Source organism: Thamnophis elegans, chromosome 2 (assembly GCF_009769535.1).
Source record: "Thamnophis elegans isolate rThaEle1 chromosome 2, rThaEle1.pri, whole genome shotgun sequence".
Classification (NCBI taxonomy): Eukaryota; Metazoa; Chordata; class Lepidosauria; order Squamata; family Colubridae; genus Thamnophis; species Thamnophis elegans.
The window spans coordinates 858,076-870,390 of NC_045542.1; the positions used below are offsets into that span (position 1 = coordinate 858,076).

The 12,315-nt window shown below is 40.0% G+C and overlaps 1 protein-coding gene and 1 long non-coding RNA gene across 2 annotated transcripts in view; one reads left to right on the forward strand and one right to left on the reverse strand.

Annotated features, from left to right (window-relative positions):
- Positions 1-3,776: 3,776 nt before the first annotated feature.
- Positions 3,777-12,315, reverse strand: part of LOC116502538 (cytochrome P450 4F22) — a 33,130-nt gene continuing 24,591 nt past the window's right edge. The window contains exons 10-13 of the mRNA XM_032208418.1: positions 10,950-11,083; positions 9,470-9,534; positions 7,181-7,251; positions 3,777-4,226 (exon numbers count right to left, since the gene is read on the reverse strand). Coding sequence (XP_032064309.1) covers positions 4,049-4,226; positions 7,181-7,251; positions 9,470-9,534; positions 10,950-11,083 — 448 coding nt within the window. The 3' untranslated portion in view covers positions 3,777-4,048. The remainder of the gene's footprint in view (positions 4,227-7,180; positions 7,252-9,469; positions 9,535-10,949; positions 11,084-12,315) is intronic.
- LOC116502539 lies at positions 4,587-10,900 on the forward strand. Its single transcript, XR_004254562.1, has 2 exons — positions 4,587-6,673; positions 10,405-10,900. It is a non-coding gene; the product is annotated as an uncharacterized LOC116502539 (long non-coding RNA).

Genomic DNA, 12,315 nt, shown 5'->3' on the forward strand with positions numbered 1-12,315 from the left:
ACACCCCTGTCTCAGATTATCCAGTCTGGCAGCCCGCGAAGCCTTTGTGTGCTGCACAAAGCCTTGCTAAGTACATGTAGAGCAGATTTTGGGACAAGCTAAAAATGTACTTGCTAAGAAAAGAGGTTGGTGACAACCTAGACCACTGTGCAGCAGCTTCCAGTGTGCCATGGGGTTGGTAACTGGCGACTTACCAGGGCAGCCTTTTGCTGCTATACACACTGGGCAGCTAGCAACATATTGCTCTATGTCCTTCATGTGGGACCACCATAATTGATGCTTTATTAAATGGAGGGTTCTGACAAACTCAGCATGTCCCACAGATTTTGATTCGTGGGTTCGCTTCACTGTAGGATGGATAGCCATTGGCTCTCAGGCACAGAGAGTTGATTTCTCACCCTGGGATTGGACAGGAAGTTCTCCAGCTGGACAGACGTGGGAGGTGTGGGCTCTTAAGAGTCCCACAACAGAAACGGGAACATAGCGGATCTCTGATGGGCTCCGCAAAAAACCCCAGCCGGATGCCAGCTGCCAGGGATTCAAGGAAGGGTCCGAATCTATTTTGGAGGAACAGGGGAAAAAGAGGAAACGTCTGGCAGACCGAGAGAAATCGGCAGTTCCTTGAAGGTCCAAAGACAAAAGTTCTTCAATCTGACAGCCAAGCGGCAGTGTCCTTGTTAATGGCCGTTGTAAAGTTGGGGCCACTGGGTTAAGCTATCTGAGCAGGAGAGGTGCTGGAACAAAGTGTTGGACCTGGGTGAAAGAGTGATCAACCCAAGATAAAGAAAACTTAAATTTGGATTTAAAAGAGACCTAGAGCAGAAATTGGCGCCTATTTGGCAGACGGGGGATTTTTGAAGAGAAAAAAAAGGGGGTGGGGCAGAGATAAAAACTGAAAGCTCTAGAAGTTTCACTTCCAAAACTGGACTTGGAAATATTAAAAACAATAAAAACATGGGGGGAATTTCTTTTCTTTCTTTTGCTATTTTTTTCAATTTTTACTGAATAAATAGAACTTTGACAGCTAGAACACATTGCTTAGAGGGCGACATCTAGTGGCGAGAAGAGAAAATTGCAAAAGCTAACAGAAATTGATAGGGAAAATACACCTGCAATTTGGCCTTGACTGTAACCGATAAGGATGCTTTGAAACTGTGTGAAATAACAGGAGTGGTTTTTGGAACAGTATTGGGGTCTGGACTTACTGGCTGGGCAGAAGGGAAAAAAAGTGGAACTGGATTTTAGAAGCTGGAAACAAGAATAAGAAAAAGAAAAGAAAACTTTAAGACTAAGTAAATGTGATACAAAAGTCATACAATAGAAAGAAAGAAAAACTTAAATAATTTGTTAAATAAAATAAACAGGCAATATGGAATCTTGGATGTATAATGAAATACTGATATGTTAAAAAATGCACGGGAAACCCTAATTGGGGAAAATATAATGGAAACTCAGAGGGAACATGTAGAACAAGAAGAAGGGGAAAAGGAGAAAGAAAAGGGGCTGAATGAAAAACAAGAGGGTATCATAGAAATAAAAAAAGAGATTGAAAAAGAAACATATTCTGATGATTATGCAGGGATTTATAGTTACATACCCAAGAGGGAAATGGCCTCAAAAAAGGGAAAGTTAAATGGAAAATACTGAGGAAAGTTGTAGGGAAAAAATGGGGAGAGGCACTAGAATAAGATAATTAAAACTTGAGAGACCACCTCCTGCCAATTACCTCCTTGCGACCTATTAGATCACACAGATTAGGCCTCCTCTGAGTTCCATCCGCCAGTCAGTGTCGACTGGCGACTACGTGGAGGAGAGCCTTTTCAGTAGTAGCTCCGACCCAATGGAACGATCTCCCCGTAGAGATTCGTACCCTCACCACCCTCCAGACCTTCCGCACAGCCCTCAAGATCTGGCTATCCCGTCAGGCCTGGGGTTAAAGATTATAATCCGTCCCCTCCCGAATGATGAATGTTGCTTCTATTTTTAATTACGTACTGTTTTATATGTCATTGTGTGTACTCCCTTCCCTATACGTTGTAAGCCGCCCTGAGTCCCCTCAGGGAAAAGGGCGGCCTATAAATAAATTTATCTAAATCTATCTAAATCTAAATCTAAAAAAGAGAAAAAGAATTCAAAAGAAAAAAAATATAAAAATGTCAAGATCAAGTAAAAGAAAAAGGCAAATAAATGGACGGAGAGAAAAGATTATAAGAGAAATGAAGTTTCTGAGAGACTAAGAGAAAATGGTTAAAAGGAGGAAAGAAAGAAAAGGATTTGTTAATAGAATGGAATGGAATGATGTGAATATAGCCAAAGGTTTGAGTTTAACACAAAGTGTGGGAGATAGAGTAAAATTACTAGTTGTGGAAACCTAATTAAATGAAACATTTAATATACAAAATTAAATCTGAGGATGGATGTTATTAATAGTAGAACAGAATAATAGATGGAAATAATATGTTAAATGTGATTAATTTGGAGAGGCAATAATGATATTGTTAACATATTAAGAAGAAATTAAAATTAAGTGGGAGACTAGATGACTGAAATGTGTGTTTTATTCAACTCTCAGGGCAGAAGAGTTAAGGAAACATCTTCACACTTGTGTATTGGCCAGAATCAGCATTCTGATGAAGGGGAGGGGCCGTTATCAGCTTAATCCCACTTGCATTGCCTAAAGGGCTTCAAATGCTGCTTTGCCTCTAATGGTTTTCCATTCTGCTTAATTTAAAGGTTCCTTTTGAAATAATCCGTTTCAAGAGTCTTTACTTTCTTAAGTTAGGAGAGGAGCCATTACAGCTGGCCTGCCTCTCTTTTTGCGCGGGAGGGAAGGGCGGGGGGAAGCACTTTGCTTTGCCTGCCGCTGTTTTTGTGGTGGGCCCTCTTTTTGCCCCGCAAGTTGTACCGGTAGGTGGTACAGTGGCGATGGCGGGGATCGGTTGCGCATGTGCTTAAATAGTTGGGGCGGGCTTATTTTGGGGGAGGGCTTATTATGGCGCATGCTCTGAAAAGCCCAGTTGGGCTTATTAGCAGGGCATGCCTTATTTTCGGGGAAACATGGTACTCAAAAGAAAAGTAGTGTTATTAGCCATCAAACCTCAAAAATACCCCTTTTCCAAAAGGTTTCCAGAATTTTGGCCACTACTGTATCTCAGAATTCAGTCAGAAAATCTTTGACCCAGAGCTCACATTTGAGAAGCAAAACTATATTCATGCTCCCCCAGCTCTGGAAAGCTTAAAAACCACTTCATTTTCGGATCCGAGCATTCCCTGAGGAATTATCCCAAGGCATATCTCAGAATTGGTGATAGACCTCATATCAGAAAACCTGAGTTTTGACCCAGAGCTCAGAATTGCCATTACCTAAATATTTAAAACCAAGCCAGAAGTTCATTTCACATAGCTTTAATTTAGAATATATCTTGGAGGTCTTCATGGTAGCTGTCAGCACCTCTCCATTAGATAATTAGGAAAGAAAGACCACGAGACTCCATGTGTGGAAATCAAGTGTACTTTTACTAATTATAAATGATTAAAGGCATAGCGAAGCGAAGTCTGAATATTTAGGCGCGAAAGCGATTGATATATAGAATAGCCCATACCCCTCCCCTTGGCATCACAGTTACAGTCCAATCATAATTCTCTCAAGTGTCAGGTGCGAGATAACTTCAAAAGGCATCACGAAGATGGAATGTCGGTGCCGTTAGTCCTGGCGGGAAACTCCCACGCATGCGTAGTCCGATCAGCCGGTGAACTCCAGAACCTTCCTCCAGCACAATGAGTAACCCCTCCCAAACACCATGCCCTCCCTCCCCGTTTCATGGCAGCCGAAGCAACAGCAAAGCAGAGGCTGACAGTAGCAAAGCAATAAACTAGGGCTGAGTAGCAATTGGTAGACTAGAAGACATAGACACAGTGGTAGAAAGATGTGTGCAAAATAACAATCCTGCCTTCTACAAAGCTAGAAGCAAAAAGCATCTCTGGCACATTACAATATAGATTCCAGGTTGTAGATCAGCAAATGTAATCCCGTATATAGAACTTCTGATCAAGATTCAGCGCGGATTGGTTCTACTTGCAACCACAGTCCATTCTCCGCCCGCAGGATTAGCTCTGGCTTGCGCCGTACAGATTGGCTCTCGTCCAACCGCACCACAAACCTCAACAGTGTCAGCGCCAGGGCCACCTTCATCTCTGCCATGGCAAAGTTCTGCCCAATGCAGTTCCTGCAGAGAAGATTCCAGTTCAGTGGCCAAGTGGCTAACTTTTCTTTACAACAGTTCTCTTTTTGTGAAGCTCGGACAAATCTCCGGCCCTCTGGAACGATCTCCCCGTGGAGATCCGGACCCTCACTACCCTCCTGGCCTCCCGCAAAGCAGTTAAAACCTGGCTGTTCCGGCAGGCCTGGGGCTGTTGAGCCATCCAGCCCCATTCGAGGTTACGGCTGTTGTATAATTTTAAATTGTTGTTTATTTATTTATTTATTTATTGTATCCCTTCCCCTTTTTATTGTGAGCCGTCCTGAGTCCCTCGGGAATAGGGCGGCATAAAAACCCAATAAAATTCTAAAAAATCCTAAAATCCTGAATCTAGTTTCATGAAGGCTTTTCTTTTTTTAAAAAAATAAACAAGTTATTGCAAATTTTCTTTTTTCCCACCATACATACTTTATGGTCAGAGTGTTGACCGGGTCACATCATATTCATAATCATAATTCTAATCTTCTCACTTTATCAATATTCATCTCTTTTATATAATCCTTTACCTTCTTCCATAATTACATTTAAGATTAAATATCATTGCTATACATCTTTTATTTATGTCTTCAACTAAGTGTTATTAATTCATTTTTACAAATTAATCATTTTTCACCATAACTTTGTTATTCTAACTTCAGCCGTAATATTCTCTTTATATAATTCTTTATCATTTCTTGTTCTATTTTTACACTTAAATAACATCGCTATACACCCTCTGTTTCTCCTCTCTTACAATTACACCAGTTGTTTATCATATTGCTTCATTTCCGGAAGGATCCCTCAAATTCCCCGTTCCCAATCATTAACATTTTAAATTCCCAACCTAATTTAAATTATCAAAATTAATTCTATCACTGTTACCTACTTTCACATTCCCATCTACTGATCTACCTTATATATGTTGTAGTCATCTTTACAAAATTATCATTTTTCAACATAGCTTTGTATTCCAATTTCAATAGCATTATTCTCACATAATTATTTATCATTTCTTATTTAATTTTTACACACAAGTAATATCACAATGTGCCCTATAATTCTTCTCTTTTACAATTATAATAGCATTTTAAATTTCCAATCTAATTTGAATTAATTAATATTAAATTATCTACTTTCACATTCCCATCTTCTAGTCTACCTTATTATATATATTTACGAATATTTACCCTATTATTATTATCTCTCACTTCTATTAACATTTTTCTTCTTATCCATCATCTCTTGATCTTTTTAGTATCCCATTCTTTAATGAATTTTTTTGATCTGCCTTTCATCCCGCTCTCCTAATGTCTTATTTCTCTCTCTTTTTGTTTTTATCTGTATTGTACTTTCTCTTCTATATCCCTTTTATTTCTTTTTGTTGTATTGTTTGAGCACCCCTCACATAGGTCTTCCTCTTGTCTCTTCAAAATGTTTCCCTTTTTGCCTTTTAACTTTGTCATTTTTTGGAGGGGCTTTTCCCCCTTCTTCTCTACTCTTACTACATTACCATAAATTTCTGTGATATTGTCTAACTGATTCTTATTTTTAATTCTTTCTCTTCTATAGTCTTAATTTCTTGTATCTCATTTGAATTCCCCTTTTCAAATTTATCTTCTATTTTTTCCTGTATGTTTAAACAAACTTCCTGTCTCTTTATTGCCTATTAGAGATTCACACACATTTTTAGCAACAAGAATAAATCTTTATACATCCGAGGCTCCATTTTATAGCAATTTAAAGTTTTTAAAACCTCCCCAATTATCTCTTTTCACAATTTACCGAAATTTAAAGTCTATTTAATTTCCTTGCTTTTCTTTTCTTCAGTTATTCCTCTTCTCTTCAAAAATAAAATGTTCCACTGAGTTAGTAGTAAGCCAATTTCAAAAATAGTCAAATCCAAATTGAATTAAATCCAAATTAAAAGTTAGCTGTGTTCCAAAAAGAGAGAAGGGGGAAAAAAACCAAATAGAAAACACAAGCACTCCTTAAATGTTCTCTGTGTCAAAATTATCTTCTTCTTCTGTGTGGCCAAGCCAGGTCTTCCAGCCGCTACTTCTCCTGGTTTTTATAGTCAGATCTTAGTATGCATTAAACTCATCAAGGCTACTAGGCTTAAAATATTGTACTACTTTTTTTCCTCCAGTAGATGGCACTCTCAGTTTCTGTTTCATACAAAATAGTCTATAAAAACCAGCTGTCTGTCAAAGTATCCAGGGAGTTTAAAATAGACATAAAAATGCTACTTTCTCCCGAAAATCATTTTTTTTAGAATGTTTAAGCTTTCCCCAATTTTCCAAATATAAAGATTATTCTTGGGCTTTTGTATTATAGCCTCAATTTGTTTTATTTTTTATTTTTTCCAAGGGCCAAATAGCTGCTGATCCAAGCTCAGGAATGTTGAAACTCCACTTGCAAGATTTTTCCCTTTAAATGTGAGTTGGTAATTATCTCACCAGTCCAGCATTCTGTCCAAAAACCGCTCCCATTCAATTCTTAGGCCCGGTTGTCCCAGCTTCGAGGAGGCCATAGACCCCCCCTCCCGCTGCCAATCGGGAGAGCTATTTCTGACCTAGCAAGAAAATTGCTGATTCCTTGCAGTCCGTGAAACTCCTCTCCTTTCTTCACCACAAGGCAGCTATGACCTGAAGACCTCCCGGCAGCAGTTTACCGGCTGGCTTTTCACGGGACTCAACAGAGCCTGCTAGTTTCCAGTCCATTCCCGCTGCGACGTCAACCAGAAGTCCCCAGGATTCTGAGTATCTCTAAGGCTTTTTTTCCATTAGCGACTAAACTGGCTGCTGTGCTGAAACTTTCAGCATGTTTTCTTTCATGTTCCTTGCCCCAAGAGCCCCCATTAGAAATGTCCCATGGATATCCTCTAGCACCCTTCTCTTCTTTTTCTTAACAATTATTTTGTCTCTAGCTGTATGTTTTCTTACCTGGGTCCTGCAGAAAAGGGCACAAAAGCTAGTGGATGATGTGTTGAATCAAAGCGATGTGGGTTATAGACCTTTGAAAGATAAATGGATTGGATGAATGGGTTGAATGAGAAGATGCGAACATAAGAAGGAATTGATTAATTGACCCCAAGTGTTTCATTCGTCACATGCCATATTATCCAAAAACAAGATGTCTGGACACAATTGTTCAGATAGGAACAGGAGTTGGCAATGCCCTCATGTGCTTTTGAGAATAAGTCGACCCCCTCTTCTCTGTGATAACCCCTCAAGTACTGAAAAACAGCTACCATTCACCCTTAATCTTTTATAGGCTAGACATACCCAGCTCCCCTAACCATTCATTCTACACTTTAGTTTCCAGAGCTCTTATCATTCTTGTTGCTCTACTCTACATGCTTTCTAGGGTCTCAGCATCTTTTTGTATTGTGATGACCAGAACTGGATGCACTACCCCAAGTGTGCCTCACTAGAGCAATAGAAAGGGGCATGACCACTGATCTCGATGCTATGCCTCTATTGATGCAGCCTAGGACTGCATTGGCTTTTTGGGCAGGTGCAGCACATGGCTGCCTCATTAAGTGTGATCCACTCGGACACCGAGATCCCTCTCAGTCGCTACTTTTGAGCCAGGAACTGCCTTCTCCATACCTGTGCATTTGGTTTTCTCCTGACTAAGTTCAGAACCTTAATTTCTTCAACTGCATCTTGTTGGATAGAGCCCAATGCTCAGGTCTGTCAAGATCTTTTTCTTAAGAATGCCAAAATTATATCATCTTGGTTATTTTAGTGCCTCCAACACAGAAAAGAAATTCCCAGAAATTTTTTAAAAAATTTACCTCTTCAAAATCTTGGTGCATCTTATACTCAAATGCGACTTATACTCCGAAAAATACAGTGGTTTCATTGAGGACTACTCCTTAGAGATGATTATGAAAATGATAGAACTAGAGATGATTCTTGTCTTGTTCTAATTCTGAAAACATTCTGCCCAGGAAACTTGCAGAGACTGTTTTATGGACAGGTGGATATATGTCTGTAGAATGGGTTGTCTCCTTTCTGCCACAATTTAAAGACAAGTAGATCCTTGACATTACCTGCTCTTTGCAATTTCAAACAGGTAGCAAAAATGCATTTATTGATCCCTGCCTGGCCTTACAGGCAAAAGAGGGCCTATTGCACAAGTCACAGGTTTGAGGGAGCCAGGCTCACTCAAAGGAAGCCTTATATGCCAGTAATCCTCTTACACCTGACAAAAGAGAACATGCAATGCAGAATTGACCCCAGGCCCTGAAGGCCCCACCCCCGCTCCCAGGCTCCAAGGGAGTTGAATGAGAGAAAGAAAAGAGACGTTTGCAACTAAGGAATAAGATTTTATCAGTTACAGAGCTCCAAGGGAGAAGAATAAGGCAGTAGATAACATTACAATTTTTCCATCCTCCCTCATTAAAAAAATTAGCATTAAATGTAAAAACATTAACATCAATAAAACAATCGCAGTGAACAAAGAGTTTTTAAGGTGCTACAGTTCAATAATTTACTTTTTGTTTTGTTGAAGGAAAAACCATCAAACTCTATTTCACATTTTGTCATATAAAATAGACGCTGCTCCTTTCTCCGAGACTCCATTTCTTAGTGAAAATAGTGGGCACAAAATATGAATTTACATACATATTGAGAAAGAAGCTAATTTTTTAATTATTGTGCATTAATGTAGTGTAATGCTCACTATTTTGCTATATAATTAGTGTAAAAGATATATGTTGTATGCACAGGTATTTGCTCCTGGCTGATCCATTGATTTCTGTAATATATGGGAAATCATATATTGTACTATAATACTCATAAATATAGGAGCCCAGGTTTTCTGTAGAAAAAATGCGCACCAGAAGAGGTGATTTTTGATTAATATTTCAAGATTTAATCTATGCTTTTAAATTGTGTGAGTATTAATTAATTCTCAAACTTTGTTTTTCACATTTTTGAGCTGCCCATTTCCCTCAGAAATATACATACATACATACGTACACACACACTCGTACGTACGTACATACATACATACATACCTTCTTCTTCTTATACCTCAATGAACAAAAAGCAGAATATAACTTTAGAAACAACTATACTTAGCTATTCAGTTATCACGACCAGATTAATTCCCACCTCCCTCCAAAACAGCATCCGAGCAGGCCACCCGCAAGGGGAAGGGGGTCTCCCAGGCTAGAATTCTACACAGACCAGCAAACTGCAAGGAAGTGGGGGAAATGCTACCTCTGGGTCTGGCCATACGGCAGGATTGTGATGGGTCCCAAAGATGCTGACCAGGCAGACATTCCCTGCAGAGAGAAGAATCGAATGAACTCTGCATGTCACCAAAGGTGGAGAGAGATTCACAAAAGCAGGAAATGGGCAAAGGGAGATGAGAGAACTTGGCCAATGAAGTGCTGTTGTTACTAGATAGAGCAAAGAATAGGGCAACGTCCGGTTGGTTGGTTTTTATGTTCAAACATCTTTCATAACTTTGTTAGTGCTCCAGATTTTCAGAAGATCTGAGATCTTCCTTGAATAACGTGATGGCACATAATCAATAAACCAACAAAACGTCAGTTGATGACTCTGCTCCCAGCTTAGAGTTGCCTCATAAAGAGGACCAGCATGTATTGCCTGGCTGTTACTCTCTCTCACACACACACCCAGCTTTTCCACCCCTGCCCATTGCTCCCTCCTCCATGATGGCCATTCATTGTTCCTCCACTTCCCAACAGGGGCATTTCATCACCCCCACCCCACAACAGTTGCTCTTGGGATGAACACCATGCCCCTTTCATCAAGCCAGGCAAATCGAGCGAGATGGGCTCAAAGAACCACAGGGACAGCCCTCCTGTCTTCTGTCCTAGCAAATGCAGTGTACAAGCATTTAAAAACAGCCCTAATCATTTTGCCACAATGCATACCCAATTTAAGGTGAAGCCGTGAACAGTTTGTGGCAAAGAGCTCAAAGTGTTTTTGGAATCAATTCTGTAATTGGCCCCCTCTTTTGATAGCTAGGGGCAGGGGAAAGTTGAAGTTTTAGAATCCCTAGTGATGGACTTAGAGTAGAATAGAAAAGACTAAAAAGTTTCCTGAGCAGTGAAAAGCCACGTTCAAAAATAACAATAAATAAATAAACTACATGACATAGGAAGACCCATGTTTTTCTCCCACAGATGTGACAAGATATACCAAGCAAACTTTTTATCCTACAAGTAGCAACAATCGGAACCCTAAGAAGGAAGGACAACACGCACACATATTTTCAAGAAGAATGAGACAGAGGGGCCTGAACAAAATGTGGAGCATAACATCTATTGCTGTAAGACCCATAATAATTGAATGCTTTAAACATTATTTTGGGGTGATATAATTGCTTGTTAAGTAGAGATTTATTAGATTAGAAATGGCCATTGCAGCATTTGAGAAAGCAAAATAGTCTCATTCAGCTTTTATCAGATAAATACTGCAAAAGGAACATCATTGCAATACAGTGTATGCCCAACTTTCCAAACTGGGACCTTTTTCTTATTCAATATACTTTGCACTTTGTTTACTTTATAACAGGTTTAATCCTCATGGAGCCCAAAATAGGATGGCATAGTAGCCTGGAACAACTGCTAATGCAGGCAGGGAACAGTCATAGAGAGAAGAAGGGAATCCAATGCCAGATACAGATAATTAACGAAGGATGGCCTGGGGCTCCTTCCATAGCACATACCTTTAGGGATAACTCGTCCATCAGGAAGGTTCACATCTTCAGTGCAGCGTCGAGATATGGCTGTGACTGGAGGGTGCAGGCGGAGGCTCTCCTTGATGCACATGGTAGTGAAGGGCATGAGGGAGAGATCTTTCCTGAGAAGAGACGTTTGTTTGTTTGCTTGTCTGCTTACTTATTACATTTATTTGCTACCCATCTTGTAATAAAATGACTCTGGGTGTCTTACAGCATACATTATAAGGGTGGAATTCAGCCAGTTCACACAGGTTTCGGAGAATGGGTAGCTAACTTTTTCTGCAGTTTGGTGAACCAGCTGATCCCACCACTGGCTGGCCCCGCCCCTTGCAGCAGTGCTCCTGGCAGATGGGTAGATGTCCCGGGGTTGCACACGGGCACCTCGCTGCACCCAGTGAGGCAGTGGTGCGTTTCAAAATTTTTAAGAACCTATTCTGTAGGTGTGGCCTGTTTTGTGGGAGCGGCTTTGTGGTCGTGTGACTGGGTGGGCGTGGCCACCTTGGAAAATGTGGTGAAACTCACTTATCAACGCTCTTGCTTAGCAACCAAAATTTTGGTCTCAATTGTGATCATAAGTTCTTTCTTTCTTTCTTTCTTTCTTTCTTTCTTTCTTTCTTTCTTTCTTTCTTTCTTCTTTCCTTCCTTCCTTCCTTCCTTCCTTCCTTCTTTCCTGTGTCTGTCTCTCTCTCTCCCTCTTTCTTTCCTTCCTTTTTCTTCCTTTCTTTTTCTTCCTTTCTTTTTTGTATCTCTCTTTCCTTTCTTTCTTTCTTTCCTTCCTTTCTCTTCCTTCCTTCCTTCTTGTGTCTCTCTCCCCCTTTCTTTTTCTTTCTCTTCCTTCTTTCTTGTCTCTCTCTCTCTCCAACTTTCCTTCTTTTCTTTTCCTTCCTTCCTTTTTATGCCTCTTTCTTTCTTTCTTTCTTTCTTTCTTTCTTTTTCTTTCTTTCTTTTTCTTTCTTTCTTTCTTTCTTTCATTCTTTCTCTCTCTCTCTTTCTCTCTCTCTTTCTCTCTCTCCCTCCCTCCCTCCCTCTCTCTCTCTTCCCAGGGGCTGCAGGAAGGGTTGGTAGCCCTCTCTTAACTGGCTGAATCCCACCACTGGTTGAATGTAATAACTATGATTAATTGTACCAGTTTTATTCGTATTAAAATGCATGACACCCAGGGGCCACACTATTCACGTATTGATACATATATATAAAACAAAATAAAAAAACCTGGGGGGGGGGGACTCTCCCTGAACTATCCTACATCCTTTCCCTGGTCAAACCCAGAAAAAGCAGCATCCTATTTTGATCAGCTACAGTTACAGGTATCAAAAATGTAGGTGGAAAGCCACGAATATGTCAACTGTTC